The following is a 27,789-nucleotide window of genomic DNA, read 5'->3' as shown; positions in this document are numbered from 1 at the left end:
GCAGAATGTAGCCACCCTATACAGTGGTACCTCGGGTTACAGATGCTCCAGGTTACAGATGCTTCAGGTTACAGACTCCGCTAACCCAGAAATCGTACCTCGGGTTAAGAACTTTGCTTCAGGATGAGAACAGAAATCGTGCTCCGGTGGCGTGGCAGCGGCAACGGGAGGCCCTATTAGCTAAAGTGGTGCTTCAGGTTAAGAACAGTTTCAGGTTAAGAACGGACCTTCAGAACGAATTAAGTTCTTAACCCGAGGTACTATATACCACTGTATATAGAAATGAGCAAACCAGTGATATTTTAGGGAGCAGCCTAGCAGGCTGGGCCCATTACTTACATCATAGCAGCCTACACAACGCAAAACACTGTTGTTGTATGTAGGTTTTATTTGTTTTTTATCTTATATTTTGTAAATGTTCATCCAGTGTTGTTTTCCTTTAATTTTGCCCCCCCCCCCAAGATAGTGAGGCCCTAAGCTATAGCTTGTTTAGCTTATACGTAAATCCGGCACTGAGCAGGATCTGAGCACAAGAGCCCTCTCCTCCTCCTGTGGTCTCCAGCAACAGGTATTCAGAATCATTACTGCCTCCAGATGTGGAGGTAGACAGGGGTCAGCAAACTTTTACAGCAGGGGGCCGGTCCACTGTCCCTCAGACCTTGTGGGGGGGCGGCGGACTATATTTTGAAAAAAATAATAATGCACGAATTTGTATGCCCCACAAATAACCCAGAGATGCATTATAAATAAAAGGACACATTCTACTCATGTAAAAACATGGATTCCCGGACTGTCCGTGGGCAGGATTTAGAAGGCAATTGGGCCGGATCCAGCCCCCGGGCCTTAGTTTGCCTACCCATGAGGTAGAGCATAGCTATAGTGGCTAATAGCCACTGATAGCTTTTTCCTGTACAAAGTTGTCTAATTGTCTTTTAAAACCATCCAAGTTGATGGCCATCATTGGTTACCAGCCTTTGACAGCCTCATTCTCCACGAATTCATCTAATTCACTGTGATTTCTTGGTGCTGAGGTTATACAACGACGTGCATCCATGCTGATTTGCTTGCAGGGTGTTTCTGCATCTGCATGTTAAAATCATTTCTACATCTGCATGTCAATCGCTTACTTTCCAGCGCCTTTCCCAATCGCTATCTCCTCAATGCAAGAAATCCATTCGTTTCTAAGTGGATTTGCTATGGCGACGGAAAGCTTCAAGGCCGTTTTATTGCGAAAAACCGACATTTCTGGTATGTACTTGAACCCCTTCTGCAAAACAGCGGCAGCCTTGTGGCACATTTTGTGTGCATTAATTTATTTCAGGAACAAAAACAAGCAGTAACGACAGATGAGAATGAAACACAGCAGGATTTTATTATTATTATTATTTGTACATTTGTGTGTGTGTGAAACTTCTTCAGGAAGACTAAAGAATACAGCCATATCAAAGGTAGTTTTTTTTTGTTTTTTGTTTAAATCTGAAGTTCAATGAACCAATGTTTTGGAGCAGCTTAGTAGCCGCTTGTCAAAATGTGAGAACGAGAGGGATGTGTTGCCTGCTACTCATCACACACAGCCCATTCTGCAGCCTGGCTTTGTTCTAAAGGATTTGAATTCATGTCAGGACTGGCTCTACCATTAGGTGGAGTGAAGCAGCTGCCTCAGGCAGCAGATTTTGAGGGGCAGGCAGTGGCGGCAAGGAGTTGGAAGACAGCCTGCTATGCCCCTTAGGCTAGCCTGCTCCCCTCACAGGAGGGCAAGTAGACAGGAAAAAAAAAAATCAACTGCCAATTGTGTCAGCTTCTGGGTCTGAAATGAGGACCACATCTTGTCTTTTGCCTTGTTCTGCTTGAGTTCAGATGCTTCAGGAAAAGAAAACCTCTATTTCTCCTTCATGAAATGTTCTACTGCGTGTTCTTCTTCAGAATATGTAGCCGTCACATGTGAACAGAATTTAAAAGGAAAACACCCCTGTCTGGGTCCAAAATGTTTAAATTTCTGAGATGTTCAGTTGCTGATTTTCTTCGTTAGAGAGGAGCTAGTGGTTCTCAAAATGAAATGAAAACATTTTTTGTTGGGGGGGGGGTAAATACCCACCCCTCAACAACCCAAAACCCAGTGACAGAATTGTTTTTATTAAAAAAAATCCAAATAAATAAATAAATAAATAAGTAAATAAATAAATAACGCGACAACAGTCTCTCATCATATATACAGTGCATGATAAATTAACAACAACAATAATAATACCAATGGTTTGACTGGAGACAGAAATGAACTGGTAACATGTAAGGTGGAAGAGCAATTCAGCATTTAGCAGTTAAAGCAGAGAGGGAGGCAGGGAGGGAGAGAATCAAACCCTCTAATCGGGAGGCTACAATACTACCCCCCCCCCCCACCCACCCCAGGAAACTACTGTAGCTCAGGGGTAAGAGCATCTGCTTTGCATGCAGAAGGTCCCGGGTTCAAGTCCCGGCATCTCTAGGTACAGTTAGGAGAAAGACCCCTGCCTCCATATACACTGAATTCAGCGGCCCTTACTTTTGAGTAAGCAGTTCATGTTTTGGATTGGGCTTTTTGAAACCTCTTGGAATGGAGGTGGCCGTCTTTTGGAGAGATCTTCCCCAAACGTTTTCCCCTTCTTTGGATGCAGAGTGGGAAACCAGACTCGGGGGCGGTACGGTAATTACGTGCAGAAAATGGGAAATATTTTAAGGTATTTATTTTAGGGGAAGCTGGAGATTTTCGTGAGTGCAGAAGAGGAGAACGTACTGGGCAGGGTTACAATTCCCAGAGTTCCCTGGGGAGAGGGATCCATTGTTACACCACTCTGGGAATTGTAGCTCTGTGAGGGGAAAAGGGATCCTCTAACACCTTGCAGCCTCCTTAGCAATAGTTCCCAATATGATATGGGGGGAAAGCTACAAAAGTGGTAGCTAGAAGCAAGCTGGTTTAGGGGATAGTCTATGGGGCATGCATTGTTCTATCTTCTGGCATCTCACCCCCCCTCTAAGTCTATAGCTGTCAACTAACAGATTTGAAAATAAGGGACCAGCAGCCTCGAAAATAAGGGATCAGCAGCCAAAATAAGGGATTTTCCGAGCACAGGTATGTTCAGCTTCTGAGCCCCTCCGAACCAAAGGCAGAAAACCCAGCCAGCAGCCAAACAAAGCCTCAAGCGGTAGTTCCCACAGCGCAGCAACCCGGCAAAGGGGATGCAGCAATGAAAACCGCCGTCACCTCTCCGCTGGGAAGCGCTGAGCAAAGGCGAGTCCCCAGGCAACGCGGCCGATTTGATTGGCACAAGGCATGCAAGCTCCACCCCCCAGTCATTCTTAGACTCCTTATTGGGTGAGCAACGCAGCCAAGCAACACAGTTGGAGCCTCCCTCCTCCCTGGCAGGGAGGGAGGGAGGGAGAGGAGCTGCTTCCTTTGAAACCCGGGAAATTTAAGGGACACCATCAATAAGGGACAGCAGAGGGACACGGCGCTGGGATAAGGGACTTTCCCACCAAATAAGGGACAGTTGGCAGCTATGTCTAAGTCCATACGCCTCCTTCCCACACCCGCCATTGGAAGCCTCTGACTCATTCTGCCTTATGGTAGGGCCAGTCCCAAATTTGACACTAAACTCTGTTGAAGTTGCTGCTTGTGACCGAACAGCTGTCCCCCCCAAAGGGACAAGAAATCCCTGAAATCTTTGCAGGTTCACATAGGCTTTGGGGGGGGGCACACCCTTTAATTTTGTTCTAGAAGGAGCACTACCCAGAACTGAATGCTTGGTTTAGCCAGTCACAGTTGCTGAAGGAGTCAAGCAGCCTCCAAACTAAGGTGGCATTGTGAGTAGAGGCAGGGGCATTGCAAGGGGGGTGCGGTCTGGCCCGGTTATCATGCTTAAAGGTAAAGGGACCTCTGACCATTAGGTCCATTCGTGGCTGACTCTGGGGTTGCGGCACTCATCTTGCTTTATTGGCCGAGGGAGCCGGCTTACAGCTTCCGGGTCATATGGCCAGCATGACTAAGCCACTTCTGGCGAACCAGAGCAGCGCACGGAAACGCCGTTTACCTCCCCGCCGGAGTGGTACCTATTTATCTGCTTGCACTTTGACGTGCTTTTGAACTGCTAGGTGGGCAGGAGCAGGCACCAAGCAACGGGAGCTCACCCCGTTGCGGGGATTCGAACCGCCAACCTTCTGATTGGCAAGTCTTAGGCTCTGTGGTTTAATCCACAGTGCCACCCATGTCCCGGCGTGTCATGCTTAGGGGGGTGGTGTAAATACGCCTTGTTCTAGGAGGAGCACCACCCAGAACTGAATGCTTGGTTTAGCCAGTCACAGTTGCTGAAGGAGTCAAGCAGCCTCCGAACTAAGGTGGCATTGTGGGTAGAGGCAAGGGCATCGCAAGGGGGGTGCGGTCTGGCCCGGGTATCATGCTTAAAGGTAAAGGGACCCCTGACCATCAGGTCCAGTCGTGACCGACCGACATCAGTCCTGCACCCCCCATCAGGCTGCGTTTGCACCCTCCGCTGAGCGGTTTTATGCGATTGGCAGTCGGATTTGCTCAACAACTCTGGGCAACCTTCCCTAACCTTCAACAACTTTTTTGGGGGGTGACAAAAATTTTTTTGCATTGGGGACCATCTGACCTTGCTATGCCTCTGATTGCATGCAGCACTGCTTCTGACTGCTGTGATTCATTTTCCATACAAAGCAACATTCTTTTTTTCCAGGTCCACTGGGGCAAAATTGTGAAATGTGTGATTTAGGTAACTAACTATGTAAGTTACTTTGCCATTGCAATAGGGCCCAACCCTACTTTGTGATTGTCAGTTGTTTTAAGCTACTTTTAACGTCGTGTCTCGCCATCTGCTGTGGTGAGATTACGTAACTTGCGTAATTTCTGTAATCATTGCATATTGTCATTGCGATAGGACCTGCATTAATTTTGTGACTGTAAGTGGATTTAAACTGTTTTTAACATTGAGTTTCAATTGTTGCAATCCACTCTGAGACCTTAGGGTAAAGGGCAGGTCATAAATTATAATAATAATAACAATAGTAATGTTTTTCCACCCATCATTTCAATGCAAAGAAAACACAATGCTAACAGTGAAAAGGGGGATGTAATCAGAAACATATGATTTGCAGATTGAAACCAATAACAGTGAGTCCCAATTGAATTCACCGGATTGATTTCCACTCCAGATATGGGACCAAACACCAGCAATTTCCACTCCTATTTCCATTTTCATCAGAGTTTTCTGACATTCCTAATTAGGGGGAAAGAGCAGAGGTAGCAAAATATAGTAAAACTGAGCCTGAACGCCACTCGTGGGCCTCTACATTCCTGCATTAAATGAAACAAAACAACCCTAATAATAATAATAATAATAATAAATACTAATAACTTAGTGCTCAAAAATGGGAACAAATTAAACTTTGATAGCGACAGCAAGTGATTGACATGCAACTCAGGACCGAATCCCAAACGTAATAAATAATTACAGCAATCAATAAATAACAAAGGAACATGTAACAGCACACGGTCGGATTGGGGGAAAAAGAAGGAGCCTTTGCTGCCATGGAGTCAAACGCCTGTGGACAGCCCTCTAAGCAGGGACATCTTTCCAGGGTCTGCAAAATCCCACATTTAACCACCCTCTATGTGGTCTGGCAGGAAAGGTTGGGGTGGATGCAATACAGTGGAGGAGGGGGTTGTTCAGAGATCCCTCCCACCTCCAATAAATAACACGGAACTTCTGTCTCTCTCTCTCCTTTTTTGCCTCTATTTATACAGGTTTTACAAAAATGAATGTTGCTACGGGTCAAAGGGTATTAATGCGCATGATGCCTCGCCTTCCTCAGAGTGATGGACTTCCCTTATCTATGTTGGAGATGCTATTTCACTTCACTTTACCCCCTCCCTCAAATTCCCTGCATCATTAGCTTGGTAGATTTTAACTCCTCCTCATTAATTCCGGAGGTGGGTTTGAGAATGGTAGGTTGGGGGTGGTCCTGGTTGTGGGGAACCCGTGCCCCTCCAGCTGTTGTGGGACTTCAACTCTCCAAAAATATCTAAGAAGAGCCCAGCCAAAGGCCCATCTCATCCAGCAACCTGTGATGGCCAATCAAGATGACCCAGCTGGGAAGACCACAAACATCCATGACTGTTGGCCATGTTGGCTTGGAGTTGATGGACGTTGATGGAGTCCATCAAGCATCTGGAAGGCCACAAGTTCCTCACCCTCGGGTCATACTAAGTTCCATGGCCTGGACTGGGAAATGCTGCCGTCTTAACGAAGAAGTTTGACGATCCAGTTTGATGTCCTTGGAAGGCTGGCAACTGGTGTGTCGTCACACGACTGTCACTCTCTGGTGGCAGAAAGCGAGATTTCTGCAGCCGCCTGGGTCAGCCAGGGAAGGTTGAGGGTGCAGATCACAAGAGGAAGGAGGACACGGAGGACAGAAGCTCAAAGGGATTGATCATAGAATTGTAGAGTTGGGAGGGCCATCCAAGTCCAGCCCCCTGCAATGCAGGATTCTTAATGGATGACATAGCAAAGTCCACTCCGCCTTTAATGGGGAGCAACAGGAACCAGCAACATGACCTGCTGAATAGTGGAGGAATTTGGGGTGAGGCATCAACAGCACTCCCTCAATGGGACGGTCCAACGGTGGCTGTGATACAGGCAAGAGGAGGACGCACCCAGTTCTCTTGAGTTCCCAGAGCTGATGGACTGGTGTGAAGCAGATCCCATCCGTGCAGGAGAAACGTGCTAGAGACAGCCCAGGTTTGCACTCACAGGCCTGCAATGACAAGGGATCAGTTTCATGGCTGGTTTTTTCCCCATGGGTTGGTGGGTCAGGTGGAAAAAAGATAGAAAAATGCATCCTTCTGGGACGTCCCCCACAACGTAGGGTTGCTGAACGAGTGGCGACGTTTGCTTCTGGTCAAGAACAGGAAGCCTTTCCGGATCTGCCCCTTGAGAAATTAATTCCGTTGAGTCCATTGAAGTGGGAGGGAAGGGCACCCCCTCCTGGCCGTGGTCCGCTAACGCCGCAAGCTGTCGTAGCTGCCTGCCGACTCGCCGCTCCTGCTGCCGCTCCGCCGGCTGTTCCGTGCCCCTGAGCTGCTGCCACTGCGGCTCCGGTTGCTGCCGCTGCTGCTCCAGCTTCTGCTGCGGCTGGTCCTTTTGCTGGAGTAGCTGCGGCTACGGCTGGAGGAGTAGCTGAAGGGGCTGTGCCAGGAGGAGTAGCTGCTGATGCTGCTGGGGGATGAGGAAGAGGGGCTGGGGCGGTAGTAGGGGATTGGGCGCTTCCGGGCACTGCGGAGACAAAAGAAACGAAGAGGGGAGATTTTTTCTTCCTTTTCTCATTACTCAAGAACTCGCGGACATGCAAAGAAGCCGACAAGAGCAAAAACATTTGTCCAAATTTTGAAAGAAATTTCAAAAAACAAAATTAAATTTGCAGTTTAAATGCGTAAATTTGAATCAATTTAGATTGCTTTTAAATGCAAAATCATTTTAGATATTTATTATAGATTATATAATCTATAATATATAGATTATATAATAAAATATAAAATATGTAGACCATATAATCTATTATATAGATTGTATAAACTAATCTATTATATATAATAGATTATATTATATTTATATTTAAATGCAAAATCAATTTTAAATTCACGGAATTTTCATTAAATATATGGATTTAAATTTGCAGAATCTTCACCCTGACATTCTTTGTGCACTCAAAATCTTTGCAACCTGAAATGGGGCAAAATTTGACGCAAATTTAGTTCAGTGCTGTCAATATATATTTTACTGCATTGCTATCTCACCCTCACAGCAACATACCCTCCAACATTTCTCTGATGAAAATAGGGATGTCCTGTATAATAATAATAATAATAATAATAATAATAATAATAATAATAATATACCCCACCCATATGGCTGGGTTGGCCCAGCCACACTCTGGGCAGCTTCCAACATATATAAAAACATTAAACATTTTAAAATATCCCTATGCAGAGCTGCCTTCAGCTGTCTTCTAAAGATTGTCTAGTTATCTCCTTGTGTCGGAGGTCACATAACTCCATACCCTCCAATATTTCTCTAGTGAAAATAGGGATGTCCTAAGGAAAAGCAGGACATTCTGGGATCAAATCAGAAACCAGGATGGCTTTTGTAAATCCAGGACTGGAAAATAGGTACACTTGGAGGGTCTGCAACAACCCTGTGAAGTAAATTAGGCTGAGAGGCACTGATTGGCCCCAAATCACCCAGTGATTTTCATAGCTAGGTAGGGATTTGAGCCTGGCATGTCCCAGTCCTAAGCCATTCTTTCTACACTACCTCCCCAGTTAGAGGCAGTATACTTCTGAGCACCAGTTGCTGGAAACCAGAGAAGGGGAAAGTGCATTTGGGTTCAGGTCCTGCTTGTGGACTTCCCTAAGCATCTGGGTGGCCACTGTGGGAAAAGGATGCCCTACTTGATAGGTCTCTGGCCTGATATAGCGGGTGGCGCTGTGGTCTAAACCACTGAGCCACTTGGGCTTGCTGATCAGTGTGGGATGTGAAACACAAGAGCAGTCAAGTACAACATTCCTAGAGTGAACATGTTTACACATGGGGAGGAATGTTTGTCCAGCCAGCAGGTAAACATCCTGTTTCCTTCTGGGCTGGGACAGACTTCCTTTGCATGTGAGTAGAGGTGGGTGTGGCCTCACCTGTGCAGGTAATGACAAAAGCACAGGGCGGGGCAGCCATCTCTCTCTCTATGACTACTTTCGTCGAAGAAGCAACATCTGCTTAGCCAAAGATGCTCTCTTGGCTCCAGCCAAGAGAGGACAAAGGGACTGACTTCTTATGGAATAGTTTCCAAGTGTATGCTACTTTTCTAAGCTAAGTCTGCCTTCTGGGATCCTATTGTGAACAGAATGATATGTGAGTAAACCTTTTTATACTTTTATAGAAGACTGTGTCGTGTCTTATCTTATATGAGGGAATAAGGGGGAAATACCAGAACAGTTATTATAGAGGCTTTAGCGAGCCTGAGCAAACGCATCCACAGCAAGTTTAAAAAGGGGGATGTTACTCTGCTAAATTGTGGAACTTGTTAACACAAGTTGGAAAAGGATATAATCAGACAGTATATCTTCTCCTGCATCCCTGAACATTCCCACAATCAGAAGGTTGGTGGTCCTAATCCCCGCAGCGGGGTGAGCTCCCGTTGCTCTGTCCCAGCTCTTGCCAACCTGTTTAGGGAAGTTTTTAATATTTAATGCTGTATTGTTTTTAATACTTGATTGGAAGCCGCCCAGAGTGGCTGGGGAAACTCGGCCAGATGGGCGGGGTATAAATAATTTATTATTATTATTATAGCAGTTCAAAAGCACGGCAGTGCAAGTAGATAAATAGGTACCACTGCAGCGGGAAGGTAAACGGCACTTCTGTGCGCTCTGGTTTCCGGCACGGTGTTCCTTTGCACCAGAAGCGGTTTAGTCCTGCTGGCCACATGACCAGGAAAGCTATCTGTGGACAAACACCGGCTCCTGTGGCCTGAAAGCAAGATGAACGCCGCAACCCCATAGTCGCCTTTGATTGGACTTAACCATCCAGGGGTCCTTTACCTTTTAACAGACTGTTCTTATATTTTTATGCCTCTTGAGGTGTAATTCCCAAGTGGGTGGCAGCTCAGCCCTGACATCTAACCTTTCAAGGTGGTTTGATCACCTTGACAGCAGTTGAGAAGGACAGTCTTCTTTTTTTTACCTCTGGGACAGCCTTAGCTCACCTTGTTATGCGTCGGGCTTCCAGATGGCTGGGGGAATCTCTTCTCCGCTTCCTCATGGGTGAATATGACTGTTTGCGGCGTCGGCGGTCACGGTGCCTGTGAGACTCCTTCCCACTGGACCCGTACTTGTGATCTCGTTCACGGTCCCTGAGAAAAAAAGATAATCCCACGGATGATCAACAATGCTTATCTTAGTAAGTACTGGAGATGCAAAAGAGGTTGAGGGAACGTTCTTTCATATGTGGTGGGCTTGTAAAAGGGTAAAAGAGTACTGGGAAATGATCCATAATGAATTGAAAAAAATGTTTAAAAGTACTTTCCCCCCAAAAACTCAGAATCCTTTCTGTTGGGGATAATTAAGACTGAATTTCCCAGGTGTCAAAAAAGGTTATATATGTATGCCACTACTGCTGCCCGTGTTTTGTTAGCCCAAAAATGGAAAATGAGCAAGGTCCCAACCAAAGAAGAATGGCAACTTAAGTTGACAGAATATGTACAACTTGCAGACTTAACATATAGAATTAGAGAATAAGAAGAACGTACATTTAGAGAAGATTGGAAAACTTTTATTGAATATATGGGAAATGCCTGTGTACAGCTGAAAACACTGGAAGCACTATGAAAAATTCAACAGTGTAAATAAGTTATGATGGATGTAATAATGAAATACTGAATGGTATAGTTTCTGTAAATATACAGGGATTTATGATATGTAAAATAAACCAAGGGAAGTCATTGATATCTTAAGGATGTAAAAAAGTACTTTAAATTGTAAAACAGAAAATTTAATAAAAATTACACACACACACACACTGCTTATCTTAGCTCAGGCAGATACACAAGTTCTTGTTATTTACTGGATTTGTCAGTTGCCTTTTTTTTTTTTTTTTGCTGTGGCAACTCAAAGCAAATATTCTAAGCAATAAACAAACACAGGCATACATTGAAGCTTTTCTCCCTCTCTCAGAATGCTAGAACTTGTTCAGTGAAGTTTTTAATGTGTGATATTTTAATGTATTTTTAATCTTTGTTGGAAGCTGCCCAGAGTAGCTGGGGAAACCCAGCCAGATGGGCGGGGTACAAATAATAAATAATAAAAAATTACTACTACTACTACTACTACTACTTGTGGCCATCCAATGAAGTTGAGTGTCAGAAGATTCAAGACTCATAAAAGAAAGGACTTCTTTTGAACTATGGAACTCATTGCCACTGGAGGCAGCGATGAGGGCCACCAACTTGGATGGCTTTAAAAGAGGGTTAGACAAATTTGTGGAAGATCAGGCTATGAGCCATGATGGCTACCTTCTTCCTCATCGAGAAGTGCAAATTTGGCAGTTCCCAAATTAAAATGCGAAGGAAACTGAACCCCTCCCCCAACCCTAGTCTGAAGTTTGCCCTAGGCCTGGTGTTGTTCCTGGCCACCGCCAGGCCTTGTGTGGCTTTCTTGGGGCTGCGTTAGACCCCGTGCTGGTCCTGGCGCTCACCTGGCCTTGTGTGACCTTCCTGGGGCTGCAAAGGTAAGAGAGGGGAGGGCAGAAGGGGGGGAAACAGACAGGTGAGGAAGGGGCTAGCGGCAGGGAGGGGGTGAGTGAGCAAGGGAGATGTGGGGTGGGGCTTGCCCCAATAGTGGTGGTGAGGGTCTGGGTTTTTGATCCCTGGAAAATGGCAACCCTAGATTAGTTGACATGGGAAAGAAGACTCTCATATCTTCTGTTAATAACCTCTTAACAACATCCTCAGATTAACTGCCCACCAACTCCTATCTCCAAGTCCTTTCTATCTCTTAAATATCTGCTAATGTCAAATCTCTTGCAACCATCTACAGAGCCTTCAAACATAATTCCGCAACCACCCTGTGAACTGCCCTGAGACCCCCAGGTATATGGTGGTATATACAGTCAGTCAATGAATGAATGAATGATGATGGAGATCCCGGATGAGAAGTGTGTGAATGGTAAGATGGGGGCACTGGACACAGCACAAGCGAGTGGTACCTGATAGGACTATAGCGAGCATAGCTGGGACTTCGCCGCTGCCTGGAGCTTCTGCTGCCGGGGCTTCTCTTGCAGGACTTGGGTGAGTAGCTAGGAGAACGTGAATAGGATCTGGAAACAGGGGAGAAATATAAGGCTGATGGGAAAGAGCAAGAAGCGCAAGATTCAACCCCCAATAGAAGCCATATGCACTGGAAGGTGTTTCTTGCTGAGGTTGTGGTTACACAGGGCCACAGAACTGGTTCACAGAGACTTCTTGCTACCTGGTGTAGGCTTCTGTTGAGCTCAGGGGTGCAGAACCCTTTGGTCCTCTAGATGCATACCTTCCAACATTTCTCCGATGAAAATAGGGACGTCCCATTCCATAATGATAATTTTACTATTTAAACCCCACACATCTCAGTGACCCAGCCACTCTGGATAGCTTCCAACATATATGGGTAAAGGTAAAGGGACCCCTGACCAGTCACAGAGGACTCTGGGGTTGCGGCGCTCATCTCGCTTTATTGGCCGAGGGAGCCGGCATACAGCTTCTGGGTCATGGGGCCAGCATGACTAAGCCGCTTCTGGCGAACCAGAGCAGTGCATGGAAATGCCGTTTACCTTCCCGCCAGAGCGGTACCTTTTTATCTACTTGCACTTTGACATGCTTTCGAACTGCTAGGTTGGCAGGAGCAGGGACCAAGCAACAGGAGCTCACCCCGTTGCGGGGATTCGAACCGCCGACCTTTTGATCGGCAAGTCCTAGGCTCTGTGGTTTAACCCACAGTGCCACAACATATATAGAGAAACATAATAAAACAAACATTTTTTAAAACCCTTCCCTATACAGGATTGCCTTCAGATGACTTGGGGGTTGGATAACTCCATACCTTCCAACATTTCTCCAATGAAAATAGGGACACCCTAAGTCAAGCAAGGCCAAACCTGGCCCTCCAGCTGTTTTGGGACTACAACCCCCATCATCCCTAACTAACAGGACCAGTGGCCAGGGATGATGGGAATTTTAGTCCCAAAACAGCTGGAGGGCCAAGTTTGGCCATGCCTGTCCTAAGGAAAATGGCGACATTCCAGGATCAAATCAGAAACCAGTATGGCTTCTGTAAATCTGGGGCCGTCCCTGGAAAATAGGGACGCTTGCAGGGTCTGTAGATGTTGTCAGACCTCAGTTCCCATCAGCCCCTGCCAACATGGCCCACTGTCAAAAATGTTGGGAGCTTCATAGATCATAGAATCGTAGAGTTGGAAGGGACCCTGAGGATCATCTGTTCCACTTCCGGGTTAGCGCCATCGGTAATGGCGGATTCCCTCTGTCTCTGAGGGACCAGCTCCGCGGGATTGGGTCTGACCGCTGCGGCGAAGCGGGGACCCCTTAAAAAATCACAGGCGGGTGAAGCCTGTGAGCGTGGGACTCAGCGGGCACCTTCAGCGTCCCCCCAATTTGCGAAGGAACCCATTTACGGGCTCCAGAGCGAAGTGGGGTGAGTGGCGCGGTGCTGTGAGTTGACTGCTTCTTCCGCGGAGTGAAGCCGCACAGCCGTTATCGGAGAGCGCTGACCTTTTCCTGGGACAATTTGGCTACAAAAGCAACTACCCGTGAGTAGGATAAAATTGGATTTAAAAGGAGGAAAAGAACTAATTTGGCACCGAAACGGGGAGGCATAAACAGGAAGTCCGCCTTCCGTTTCTTGTATATAGACCAAAGCAAAGAGACTGTAAGCTAAAACTTTGAAAGACGTTTTTAAAAGGACTCAAATCCTAACGTCAAACAAGTGATCTCCCCTCCGGATTGCAGGAGAGGAGGGGAAAAGGTTTGAACTGCATTTTCCTGCAAAAAAGAGAGGAAATGAAGCTAAAATCCACCGCTTAGAACCTGGGAACGGACTGCCTATAGACAATGGGAATGCCGTATTGTGAAAGGCACTACTGGTAAATAGAGTACTTTTGACAGCTAACTTTGCAAAAGAGATACAGTGTTTCTGGCTGGCTTCTCCTGGTTTTAAAGTAACTGGAATTGAAACTGTCGTTTTTCTTTTCTATGGAAGAGATTCATAAAGACCAAGCAGGCTTTCTTCCGGGTAGACACTTGTCTGACAATTTGAGGAATATAATTAACATTTTGGAAAAACTAGAAGTGAATATTAATACTAAGGCAGTTTTGATATTTGTGGACGCGGAGAAAGCTTTTGACAATATTTCTTGGAGTTTTATGAAGAAGAACCTACAGGGGATGGGGGTGGGAGAAGGATTTGGAAATGGTATAAGTGCAATTTACTCTGAACAAAAGGCCAAGTTAATTGTTAATAACGAGGTGATGGAGGAATTTAAGATAGAAAAAGGAACACGACAAGGTTGCCCAATTTCCCCATTGCTTTTTATATCAGTCCTGGAGGTTTTGTTGAATATGATTAGAAGGGACCAGTTGGTTAAAGGTATACAAGTCGGAGCTAAACAGTATAAATTGAGAGCATTTGCAGACGATTTAGTATTGACATTACAGGAGCCAGAATCTAGTACTAAAAGAGTTTTGGAACTGATTCAAGATTTTGGTCAGGTTGCAGGATTTAAATTGAATAAATTAAAAACAAAGGTTTTAGAGAAAATTTTTACAGTGATTGAAAGAGAGAGGTTTCAGAATGTGACAGGTTTAACAGTGGTCAAGAAAGTGAAATACCTGGGGATTAATATGACAGCTAAAAATGGGAACTTATTTAAAGACAATTATGAAAAATGCTGGACGGAAGTTGTCAGGGAACTGCCATCTGAGACGCAGGAGGTGAAAGGGCTCACGGAGGGTGAGAGAGACCATTCAGCTGGGGAGGGAACCAGCAGGGGGAGAAGTGGAGTTCCAAGGGAAAGTGAGTCGGAGGGAGGGCTCAGAGACACTTCAAGCGAGAACAGTGGGGAGGTTTCAGGACCTCCTATAGGGACACCCACTCCTCGCCGGAAACTGTCACGCCGAGAGTCCAGAAGACGTGTTTCCGTTAAGGAGCTTTTATGCTGGAAGAAGTTCCGTAAAAGCCCACTGTCCGATTCAACGAGAGACTGATGGAGCCATGCTTAAGGAGCTCCGTCACAGACAGAGGTTTGTGGACTTAGCCAAACTCTGAGGGACTAGGATTTTACGCACAAGCAGCTCACCATCCCATCACAGCAATCGGACAGTCCCTGAAAGCAGCTTGTGCAGAGAGGCATCATGAGCAACCCAGCCGGAGCCGGGGGAGCAGGAGGAGCTGGAGAGGGTCCAAGCCTGGAAGAAAGGTACAGGGTGTTGGAAGTCCAGCTAGCACTGCAAACGGCGAGGCTAGAGGAAAGGGTGCAGGATGCAGAAAAGGCAAAAGGCGCTACACTAGCAAGAAAGATGCCAGGATTGGTGCAGAAGTTTGGGGGGGACCCCAGGAACTACCAAGCCTTTAGGACAGAGATGCAGTATGCTCTCGAACTGCAGTTTAACGACTTTCCCGACGAGGCATCGCGAGTGGCGTTTGTGATTGGCCATCTCGAAGGGGGGGGCGAGAGACTGGGTTAGACCCCTGATGGCAGGGAATAGTGAAATGCTGAAGGACACGAGGAAGTTTTTTCGCGCCATGGATTTGATGTTTTCCAGCGAGATTGAACAGGGACTGGTGCGCAGACAATTGATGGCTTGCAAACAGGGTAGCCGATCGGTTCGTGAGTACTGGACTGAGTTTACAATGTTGATACATAAATTGGGGTGGGACCTATCGGCGGAACCCATTCAAATGCTCTTTGAAGAGGGGCTTTCTTCGGAGGTGAAAGACGAACTTTCCCGGGCGCCCAGGGTGGAGTCTATGGACCAGCTGACCAAATCAGCGCTGACCATTGGAGCGCGCCAGGAGGCAAGAGCCTTGGAGAAGCGGGAGGGGAAAGGAGAGCGTTGGAGGGATTTCCGCATTCCAGAGATTCCAGAGCCAAGTTTCCCGCCAGGAGAGCCGATGGAAGTTGGAACAGCGCGCGCGCGCGCAGTTTCAAATCCCAGTGAAGGGAGGAAGAAGGAGGGAAAGAGCGCCAAGAAATGTTATCTCTGCCAGCAGCCAGGTCACTTTGCCAGAGTCTGCCCGCAAAGAAAGGAATGGCAAGGGATGGCGGGAGCTGTTGGGGGGAAGGAGGAGGGAGTCCAGGAGCCAGTAAAAGCCAACGCCTGGCTGCCACCGTCAGGGCACTGCAGCCAGGCCAAGGAGCAGTAAAAGTGCCCACTCCGGAACCTCCAAGACCAGCCCTAGTAATAGAGGTGTTGCTAGAGCTGGCAAACGGATACCCACTAAAGACAAAGGCGCTGTTGGACTCAGGCAGCTCCTGTAATTTTATGAGTAAGGAGTTTGCAGCTGAACACCAGATACAGATACTCCCTTTAAGCAACCCCCTGCAGGTGACCACGATCGATGGGAGGGAGCTGTTGGGAGGAGAAGTTAGCCTACAGACCGTCCCAATGGTTATGAGGGTGGCCAGGCACACCGAAAGGATAGCGTTCAATGTGGCCACCCTGGGAGGGGCTCCCGTCATTTTGGGAATGAGCTGGCTAGCGTTGCATGACCCGCTAGTGGGCTGGCATCAGAGAGTGGTCTCCTTTGGGTCAGCACATTGCCTGGAACACTGCAGAGAAGGAAAGGTGCCAGAAGGGGCAAAAGCCTTTCTAGCAGGGACGGAAGTGGCGGACAAAGGGAAGGTGCCCAAACAATACGCTGACCTGAGCAAGGTCTTCAGCGAAAGGGAAGCAGATAAACTACCACCGCATAGAGACTTTGACTGCCAAATTAACCTAGTCCCTGGGGCCCAGCTCCCCGTGGGCAAGCTGTACGCCATGTCAGACAGGGAAATGCAGGAGTTAAGGGAGTTTATTGATAAAAACCTGAAGAGGGGCTTCATCAGAGAGTCCAGAGCGGTGGGGGCGGTGCTGCTTCAGCCAGGGAGCAATAAGTCGGAATGGAGACCGTGTGCCTTCTTTTCGCGTAAGCTGAACAAATCCGAGAGGAACTACACCGTATATGACCGAGAACTACTCGCCATTCACGAAGCGTTCCGGAGATGGAGACATTTACTAATTGGCGCACAGCATAAGGTGCAAGTGTGCACGGACCACAAGAATTTGGAGTATTGGAGAACGGCACGAGTGCTCAACCAACGACAAGTGAGGTGGGCCCAGGAGTTCTCCAAATTCCATTTTGAAATCTGCTATGTGCCAGGTCCAGAAAACATCAGAGCGGACGCTCTCTCACGCAAACCTGAATATTTGGAGGGGGAGGGAGCGCCTGAAGAGAGACATATTATCCCAGAGGACCACTGGGTGTGTGGGGTGGCCTGGGTGGGGCAAAGAGAACTGGTAGAGGGAACGGTAAATGATGAATACGCCCAGGATAAGCTCAGAGGTTTAAGGAGAGAGGGAGAAGACCCCGGAGGTTTTGAAGAAAGAAACGGGGCATTGTATTACAAAGGGGCACTATATATACCCGAAGGGGAATTGAGGGGGAGAGTACTCAAACAGCTGCACGACAACCCCACAGCGGGGCATTTTGGGCAACACAAGACCATGTGGTTGGTGACCAGGGAGTTTTGGTGGCCCAAGGTGAGGGAGGATGTACGGGAGTATGTGAGAAGGTGTGACCAATGCCAGAGAGCCAAAGGAGAAAGGCGGGCGCCAGCGGGGTTATTAGAACCGTTACCCACACCAGAACGACCGTGGGAGGCGGTATCGATAGATTTTATGACTGATCTGCCTAAATCCCAGGGGAAAACCGCCATACTAGTCGTATTAGACCTGTTAACTAAGATGGGTCACTTTGTAGCTTGCTCACATGCAGTCACGGCGGAAGAGACAGCGAAATTGTTTGTAGAACATATTTTTAGGCTGCATGGCGCCCCCTTGAGGGTGGTCTCCGACAGAGGGAAACAGTTCACGTCCAGATTCTGGAGGAAACTTATGAGCTTGTTGCACGTAGAGGTCAACTTTTCGACTGCCAGGCACCCTGAGACCAATGGGCAGGCGGAGAGGGCAAACGGTATCCTCCAACAATACCTGAGGTGTTATGTCAATGACAGAGAGAACGATTGGGTCGAAAAGTTGGCGCTAGCGGAATTTGCTTACAATAATGCAGAGAATGTGTCCACCGGGATGAGCCCCTTTTTGGCTAATTATGGGTGCCACCCCAGGGCGTTTCCAGGGGGAGGAGGGGAGAGATGGAGTGTCCCGGCCGCTGAACATTTTGTAGAAGAAATGGAAGCGATCCATCGTCAACTCCAACTCAACTTAGAAAGGGCCAAAGAAGAATATAAGAGGCAGGCAGACAAGAGCAGAAGGGAAGGTGAAACCATTAGGGTGGGGAGTCAGGTCTGGCTATCAACCCAAGGGTTGCCGTTCAAGGGGGGTTGCAAGAAATTGAGACCCAAAAGATTGGGACCATTTGAGGTCATCCAACAGGTCAACCCAGTGGCTTTCAGACTCCGGTTACCGAACCACATGAAACTGCACCCAGTATTCCACAGGTCATTACTGTCGCCATATAGGGGGGAAGGTGAAGGGGTATCCACACGGGGGCCAGCCATAGAAGAAAGGGAAAGCAGCAACCATGTGGCGGAAATCATCGACTCCAGGTGGAAGGGTAATCAGGTGGAGTATTTGGTCGCGTGGGAAGGGGAACCGGAGTCGGAAAACACCTGGGTGACAGCAGAGGAGGTCCGTGACGAGATCTTGATCGAAACGTTCCACCAAAGGTTCCCCAGGAAACCTCAGCCAGTAGCGAGGTTCCGGAGGGAGTACTTTGGCACCACCGACGATGAGGAGGAACTGGAAGGATTCAGGGAATCGGAGTTGGAAGAAGGAACAGACTCCGATGAGGAGGAGTACTTGGAAACCGGAAACAGCAACAGGTGGAGGGAAGTGTTCGAAACTTCGGAAGATGAGGGAGGTTCCTTCAGGGGTTTTGCTCCCTCGCCTCCCGCAGAGGAGGGGAGGGAAGGGGGTGAAGGGGGCCCTGGAGGGGAGGTGGATGTCAGGGAACTGCCATCTGAGACGCAGGAGGTGAAAGGGCTCACGGAGGGTGAGAGAGACCATTCAGCTGGGGAGGGAACCAGCAGGGGGAGAAGTGGAGTTCCAAGGGAAAGTGAGTCGGAGGGAGGGCTCAGAGACACTTCAAGCGAGAACAGTGGGGAGGTTTCAGGACCTCCTATAGGGACACCCACTCCTCGCCGGAAACTGTCACGCCGAGAGTCCAGAAGACGCGTTTCCGTTAAGGAGCTTTTATGCTGGAAGAAGTTCCGTAAACGCCCACTGTCCGATTCAACGAGCGACTGATGGAGCCATGCTTAAGGAGCTCCGTCACAGACAGAGGTTTGTGGACTTAGCCAAACTCTGAGGGACTAGGATTTTACGCACAAGCAGCTCACCATCCCATCACAGAAGTGAAAAAAGATTTAGAAATTTGGTCAAATTTGAAGCTTTCATTGCTCGGCCGTATTGCTGCGATAAAGATGAATGTATTGCCAAGAATGCTATTTTTGTTTCAAACATTGCAAATTTTGGATAAAATGGATTGTTTCAAGAAGTGGCAGAGAGATATTTCTAGATTTGTCTGGCAGGGCAAGAAGCCTAGAATAAAATTTAAAATATTAACAGATGCAAAGGAAAGAGGTGGATTTGCCCTGCCAGACCTTAAACTTTATTATGAATCAGCAGCGTTCTGCTGGTTGAAAGAATGGCTACTTCTTGAAAACACAGACATTTTGGATTTGGAAGGTTTTAATAATGTATTTGGATGGCATGCATATTTGTGGTATGATAAGGTCAAAGCACATAAAGCATTTAAAAACCATATTGTCAGGAAAGCATTGTTTAATGTCTGGATAAGATATAAGGACTTGCTTGAAAATAAAACCCCAAGGTGGTTGTCACCGATGGAAGCGAAGGCTCAGAAAAAGCTCAATATGGAGGCCAAATGGCCGAAATATTGGGAAATTTTGGAACAAGTGGGAGACAAACTGAAATTGCAGAGTTATGAAAAACTAAAAAACAAAGTGCGAGATTGACTTCATTATTATCAAATAATGGAGGCATACAATTTGGACAAAAAAATTGGATTCCAGGTGGAAAAATCAAAATTGGAAACAAAACTGTTAGATTCCAAAACTAAAACTTTGTCAAGAATGTATAACTTGCTGTTGAAATGGAATACTCAGGATGAAACGGTGAAATCTGCTATGATTAAATGGGCACAATGTTATGTTGGACATAACATTATGATGGCTGACTGGGAACAGTTATGGACCACAGGTATGAAGTTTACGGCATGTAATGCCTTAAGAGAGAATATTATGAAAATGATATACAGGTGGTACATGACACCAGTCAAGCTTGCAAAAATCTATCATTTGCCCAATAATAAATGTTGGAAATGTAAAGAAACTGAAGGTACATTCTTTCACCTTTGGTGGACGTGCCCAAGGATTAAGGCTTTCTGGGAGATGATATATAATGAAATGAAAAAGGTATTTAAATATACCTTCCTGAAGAAACCAGAGGCCTTTCTCCTGGGCATCGTCGGCCAATTGGTGCCAAAGAAGGATAGAACTTTCTTTATGTATGCCACGACAGCAGCAAGAATACTTATTGCAAAGTATTGGAAGACACAAGATCTACCCACACTGGAAGAATGGCAGATGAAGGTGATGGACTATATGGAACTGGCAGAAATGACCGGCAGAATCCGAGACCAGGGAGAAGAGTCGGTGGAAGAAGATTGGAAGAAATTTAAAGACTATCTACAGAAATATTGTAAAATTAATGAATGTTAGAATGATGTTGGATAAGAAGTTAAGTGGTTTTTAGCTATAATGCTATAAGGAATATGAAAAAATGGATTATTAACAGGTAAAAATTTAATGTTACAATATTTTAAGATTAAAGACTAGGATAAACAAAGAGGGAAAGGATTTGCTGAACTAACAAATTGAATTGGAATACAAAAAAGGGAGGTGTGAGGAGGTCCGGGAAACAAGCAAATGAAAGATAAGTAATGGAAAGATGGAATTGTTTTTAACTACTTTTATTTTGTATTACTTTTTATTTTCTTTTTTCATTTTGTAATACTTTGAAAATCTTAATAAATATCTTCTTTTTTTTAAAAAAAGAGGATCATCTGTTCCAGCCCCCTGCCATGCAGGACTATGCAGCTGTCCCATAGGGGGATTGATCCTGCAACCTTGGTGCTATCAGCACCATGCTCTGACCAACTGAGTTGTAGTCCAGCAGCATCTGGAGAGGCACAGGTTTCTCATTCTGCTGGGTATGAATGACAAGCAGTGTGGCACAATGGTTAGAGCATCGTACTAGGACCTGGGAGACCCCGGTTCGAATCCTCCCACTCAGCCATGTGAAGCACTTTGGGGGCCAGTCATTGCCTCTCAACCTAACCTCCTCATGAGGTTGTTGGGAAGATAAAATGGGGACTTGGAGAACCATGTGCACCACCCTGAGCTCCTTGGAGGAAAAGGTGGGACATAAAATACAATACATAAATAATATAAACATTTATATCATGCATTTTAAAATAGTACTTAATCAACCAAAACCTCTATGTGGTTTCAAAACTTTTTAAAGCAAGCCTCCCCAGACATGCATAGTTGATATAAATTTAAACATGTCATTTTATTTGTGTGAAAACTGCTGATTTTGTTTTTGAATTCCTTTTTAGGTTAACTTTTTTAAAAAACCATGATTGGTAATTTGAAATGTATATTTTATGTAAGCTGCTTAGAAGCTTTGATGGCTAAGCAGCATATAATGTAAAAAACGAGTTCGCATAAAAACGCATGCCTCTGAAGTTTCAAAACAAATATACATAATCAAATTCCACGCTAAAAGTATGTTTCAGCATAGGCTTTTCTAAATGTAAAATGATAAGAGTGAAGGTGCTTCCCTGATATCAGTGGGGAAGGGGAGTTCCAGAGAGTCAGTACTGCCAATAGATGACCCCCCCAAATACCTCACCTTGTCCCTGATGAACAGGATCTGCTGTGTGAAGACCGGGATCCCGCCTTGTGATGTAATAAATGGGAGTGGTTAGACTCTGGAGATGACCTGCTGGATGTAGAACCATTCCGGGCACATGACCTAAGAGGTAAGCCAGAAAAAAACAACTTTCTTTTCTGAGTGTCCAGGAGATTGCAACGACCCTTTTCCCGAAAAGGGACATTTCACACCCCAAAATAGCATTCTAGCCTTACAGGAACTTGGTACAGCAAACCAGTTTCTGCTCCAGTTTCACTCCCTTTAAAAGATGCAATCTGAAACACAGAAAAGCTGCCTGATACTAGCTCAGGCTATTCATCCATCTGGCTCTATACTGGCTACTCTGACTGGCAGCAGCCTACTCTACCCATCACTGCTATCAGAGACCCTTTTGCCTTGCATGAAAAAGGTCCCAGTTTCAATCTCCAGCAACTCCAAGTAGGGCTATGTGAGAACCCTCTCTGAAACCCGTGTCAGCCATGAATTTGTCTAATCCTCCTTTAGAGCAAGCTAGTTTGGTGGTCATCCCTGCCTCCTGTGGCAGCGAGTTCCATAGTTTAACTAGGAGGACTTTCTTTTATCTGAATCTTCCAACATTCAGCTTCATCCATGAGTCCTAGTGTCATGGGAGATGCAGAGACACCTTTCTCTGGCCAATTACGCCATGCATATAATTTTATAAACCTCTTTCATCATCACTCAGGTCCAGTATATCCGAAGGAGCGTATCCACCCCCATCTTTCTGCCTGGACACTGAGGTCCAGCACCGAGGGCCTTCTGGCGGTTCCCTCACTGCGAGAGGCCAAGTTACAGGGAACCAGGCAGAGGGCGTTCTTGGTAGTGGCGCAACTAGAGAACAACAACTACCAGACTTTTAGAAGACATCTGAAGGCAGCCCTCTTTAGGAAAGCTTTTAATATATGATGTATTTGTTACGAAAAAGGAGCAATGCAGAAGCAAGCACCAGGTGGCTGGAATGGTAAACAGGATGTGGGTGTTATTGGATTGTACCGTGGGAACCAGGGACTGTTTGTAAAGTGCTCTGAGAGCCGGATGTTACCTCAGAGCAGCACATGACCCTGTACTGGAAGTACATGGGTGGAGTTTATTCTCTCTCTGCAGTGGGAATCAAAGTGTACAGACATGTTTCTCTGTACTGGTGAACGACAGGAATAAAGACATGTAAATATATTTCTGTCTGTCTCTTCCCCCCCCTGGGAATGGAGGTGGGGGAGGAGTGGTGTGTTCTCCTTCACGTTGAGGAGAATCGCCGATTGGAGACCTCCCTTGATCTTGCCGGGAGTCGCAGACGGGAGGTCATAAGGATTCAAGCCGGGCACCTGGAGGGTGGCCAAATTCCTAAGAGCTGGAGGCTCTGCTGGTTTGAATTCCGACAGTATTACAGTATTTTAATATTTTTTTGGAAGCCACCCAGAGTGTCTGGGGAAGCCCAGCCAGATGGGCGGGGTATAAATAATAAATTATTATTATTATTATTATTATTATTATATTATCAGGAGCTACAGCAACTTCCTGTTGCTCCAGAGCTCAGACTTTCGGGGTGGTTGCTCACCTTTGATCCTTGGTTCGAACCCTTGGAGATGGATTGTCTAAAGTTGCCCCCTTCGTCCGGGAGAAGCAGCTGGTGAAGGAATTTCCTGAATCAGAACTGCTCCCATTGCTCACCTTCCCGGAAGAGAAGGCCCGGCTGAAACCATCACAGACTTGATCACATGGTGGTTTGGGGCCCCCCTTTGACCTGGATGCACTTGTCTGGGTGGATGGAGGGGAAGAAGTATCATTTCCTGAGTCGTACTCGTGGGGTTCTCCATTCTGTTGGGCCAGCCTGCCAACCCGACCCTCTGCTTTTTTAAAAAGGTCAGCAGGACACCCAGACTTTGAAATCTGCAAGCAAAACAAAAGCCATTGGCCAGCGTTTAAATAGATTTTTCCTCAGCCCATTAAGTTTTGCCTGATTTTATATACACTCAATCATTATTTTATTTTTTTCCAAATAAACCTTTTTTCTTTTCTTTTCTTTTTAACCATCATGATGCACAGTCTGTAATCAAAGGAAAGAAAGGAAGGAAGGAAAGAAGGAGAAAGGAAGAAACAAACAAAGAAAGAAAGAATAAAAAATACAAAACAACGCATCTCCCTGAAAGAAAGAAGAAATGTCTTTTTTCCCCACCCAGATATAAATTGGAAGATTTTAAGGCATCATGCAAAGAGTCCTAGGCATGCGAATCAATGTTGAATGAAAGATCAAATAAAAAATATATAAAGCAGACTTAAAACCAAAGCCTTCTCTAAAAACAAAGGGGTTGAAAAAGAAAAGGAGTATCTTTAAAAAGACGGACAGACATATGCCTTAGAAATTAAACAGAACAGAACAGAACAGAATCCTGCAAGCATAATCCAGCTAAAATTAAGCACTTCTAGTTCCCATTGATTCCAGCAGGGGAGCCTTAAACAGCCATCGCTGACCTGGTTCCCTCCAGATGCCCCCTGCTGGTGGGGGCTGATGGGAGTAGTAGGCCAGAACATCTGGAAGGCACCAGGTTGGCAAAGGATGGTATTAATCGTGCATAGGTTCTTTATTGAAGAAATCAACAGAGTATAAGGAGGCAATTCAAAGCAATCCTATGCACCAGTATTCCCCAACCTGGGAAGTCCTCCAGCCTGTTTTGGACGACAACTCCCATCAGCCAACATGGCAAATTGTCAGGGATAATGGGAGCTGTAGTAGCAACATCTGGAGTGCCACAGGCAGGCACCCAATCCCTGATACAAACAAATGTCCTGTCTTGCCCTGACTTTGTCTGGAAGACCACTAGAAGGACATAAGGCAGGCCAGTAGTTTCAGCACCATGGGCAAAAGGCTGGCCAGTGGTTTCAGCACCATGGAAAGCTCCAAGTGAGCTATTTGCCCCAAGAATGTCTGGGACTTAATTGAAGCCTTCATTGCCTCCAGGGGCCAGATCACCCCCTCTGAGACACCACACCTTTCTCAAGGAGTGGAAGGACATACAGCCTGGGACTGATGGGAATTGTAGTTCAAAACATCTGGAAGGCACCAGGTTGAGGAAGGCTGCTGTACACATTATATGAGATTAAATCCCATTTGAAATGCAGTGGGGCTTGATCCCAATTGGATATGGATCAATTGCATGTCCCATTGAAAGGAGTGAGACTTAACTCCTGAGGGAACATGCCTGGAGCCAAGCTGTAGAAGAGCTTAACTTTGGCTGGGGTCTTGCCCTTTTGTGATTGATCTCCATTTCAAATCAATCAATCAATCAATCAATCAATCAATCAATCAACCAACTCTCGACAAGGAGATGGGATGTCTATCACAAACTTTAAAAGAAAAGGGATATCTTAGGAATGACATAAAGGAAATCTGGCGGGCAAACTGTAATGCCTTGAAACAATAATCAAAAGAAGGAAATGAAAGAAAACTTTAAGAAAACAAAAAGCAAAAACTCCCTCTGGGAAAAAAGGTAGACATATATATATATCTCTTGGTGTGGTTTTTTCCCCCTCCTAGAAGGCACAGCTCAGGAATGGGGAACCAATGGACTCCCAGATGCTGCTGGACTACATCTCCCAGAATCCTCAGCAGCCAGAACAGCCAATGGTGGAGGATGCTGGGATTTGCATTCCTGCGATATCCGGGAGGCCACAGGTTAGTCACCCCTGGTACAGCTCATACTTTCGAGGGACCTCTAGTAATAAACGTCCTAGCATCTTGCGGTTTTCATCCACTTACCAATCAAGATTTCCTCCTTTAGTAGGGTAAGGTGTAAGAAAAAGGGAAGAGTGGGCATCATAAGTCCATCATTAGAGTCTCAAATTACAAGAGAAGATTAAAAAAAAGAAGAAGAATCCACAAACCCTCTCTCTATCTCTCTCCACTCAAGTGTTGGGTGGTTGTTGTTTTTTGTCTTGTCCGATTTTAAACAGCTTTGCCATCATTTTCTCTCTCTCTTTGCAAACAATCCCTTTCGAGCTATTTCCTTTTGGCCACTTGTTTATCTGGGATTTATATGGCATCTATTCACATCATCACCTTTGGCTTTTAATGCTCACCCACATAAAAAAATAATCATTAAAAGGAGAACGGAGATTTATTTATTTTTTGGTAAAACAAAAAGAGAGGAAGATTTCCCGCTTTGCTTTTTAGTGAGGACCAAAAGGAAGACATAGGCACTGGCTACAAAGTACAAACACACCTGTTCTCTCATTGATGCTTTGTGGCTCCCCACAATATCATCAGATCCATGGGGAGACGCTCCTGGGTTCTAGAGCAGCTCATACTAGCCTCGCCTGCAGACTGTCCCAATGCAGATTGCAAGACGTAGCAAACAACTACAACAAGCTCCAAATCTCACAAAGCATGCTGCCTTATACCAAGTCAGCTGCCTGACCGTATCTAGCTCAGGACTGTTTTTGCTGTCTGGCAGAATGTGACAGCTGGTGCCCATTGAGACTGCTGGGGAAGAAGGCAGGGAGTCCCACAGCACTGGCGGAGGAAGAGGGGGGTGGGGGGAGCGTACCGCCCCTGGCACCATGTTCTTGGTGGGGTGCCATCGTGGCTGCCCCCCCCGTGCTGGGCACCAAGCCCCCAGGACATGTGCCATGCCCCTGTGGGTGGTGCACCATGCCCCAGGACGCATGCCACGCCCCCAGGACACGCACCATGCCCCTGGGACATGCACCACGCCCTGTGGGTGGCACGCCATGCCCCCAGGACGTGCGTCACACCCCTGCGAGCGGCACGCCACACCCCCCAGGACGTGTGCCACACCCCTGCGGGCGGTGTGCCATGCCCCTGGGCTGTGCACCACACCCCCGGGACGCATGCCAGTCATGCCCCTGCCTGAGAGCCAGTGTGGTGTAGTGGTTAAGAGCGGTGGACTCGTAATCTGGTGAACCGGGTTCACTTCCCCGCTCCTCCACATGCAGCTGCTGGGTGACCTTGGGCTAGTCACACTTCTCTGAAGTCTCTCAGCCCCACTCACCTCACAGAGTGTTTGTTGTGGGGGAGGAAGGGAAAGGAGAATGTTAGCCGCTTTGAGACTCCTTCGGGTAGTGATAAAGCGGGATATCAAATCCAAACTCTCCTTCTGCTGCTGCTGCTGCTCTTCACCCCGGTGCTGGAGCATGAAGCTCCGCCACTGTCCAACAGTAGAGGGCACCAGAGCCAATGACAGGTAGAACCAACTGATTCTGGTTTCCCATCCTTGTCCCTGGTGAGTTATGCAAGGGGCAAGACTGAGAGGAAGCTGAAAGCCAGGGCTACCCCCTGGACTGGTTGTAAGTGGAAAAGCAGGCAGCAGAGATTGAGTCTGGTGGGGGCAGTGCCCCATTCTCCACCTGGCATCCTTGGGCAGCTGTCGGGGCCTCGGGGGTCCCATCTGCCAGGCGGCTGGATATGGGATCTTTCCAGCATTTTAATTACCCACAATGCCCCTGTCCTCATGTTGCTACTCCAGGACATTGTGAGCAATGAAAACTAAAATGGGGCCGGTCATTTGCATTTCCTGCAATGCCCCAGAATGATGTCACACCAGGGGCATTGTGGGTAATTAAAGCGGTGGGTGGTTTCCAAAGCCCTTTGCCACAGACCCTTGCCAAGGTGAGGAGGAATGTACCAGGGGACATCCTCAAGCAGGGGTTCCTAAAGTGGGTGGTACCATCCCTTGAGGGGGATTACCTAGGGGGTCTAAGAGACAAGTGTGTAAATGGCTATCAGACTTTGAAAAGCTGGTCTTATGGGATCAAGTTCATCAGTTTTGTTGAATTAATAATAACACATAATAATAATTTTATCATTTGCACTCAGCCTACGTGACTGAGTTGCCCCAGCCACTCTGGGCGGCTTCCAACAGATATAGAAACATGAGAAAACATCAAACATTAGAAACTTCCCTATACAGGGCTGCCTTTAGATGCCTTCTGAAGGTT

At 46.6% G+C, this 27,789-nt stretch overlaps 1 protein-coding gene and 1 non-coding gene across 2 annotated transcripts in view; one reads left to right on the top strand and one right to left on the bottom strand.

Moving 5' to 3' along the window:
• Positions 1-1,347: 1,347 nt before the first annotated feature.
• SRRM4 (serine/arginine repetitive matrix 4) overlaps positions 1,348-27,789 on the bottom strand; it is a 130,885-nt gene continuing 104,443 nt past the window's right edge. The window contains 5 exon segments of the mRNA XM_053369775.1: positions 1,348-7,322; positions 9,802-9,948; positions 11,799-11,909; positions 21,799-21,921; positions 23,393-23,724. Coding sequence (XP_053225750.1) covers positions 7,049-7,322; positions 9,802-9,948; positions 11,799-11,909; positions 21,799-21,921; positions 23,393-23,724 — 987 coding nt within the window. The 3' untranslated portion in view covers positions 1,348-7,048.
• Positions 2,413-2,482, top strand: TRNAA-UGC (transfer RNA alanine (anticodon UGC)). The gene has a single exon. It is a non-coding gene; the product is annotated as a tRNA-Ala (tRNA).

The sequence above is a fragment of the Podarcis raffonei genome, chromosome 16 (genome assembly GCF_027172205.1).
Source record: "Podarcis raffonei isolate rPodRaf1 chromosome 16, rPodRaf1.pri, whole genome shotgun sequence".
NCBI lineage: Eukaryota > Metazoa > Chordata > Lepidosauria > Squamata > Lacertidae > Podarcis > Podarcis raffonei.
Note: the sequence above shows the minus strand (reverse complement) of the source record. Positions and strands in the feature narration are given on the sequence as shown.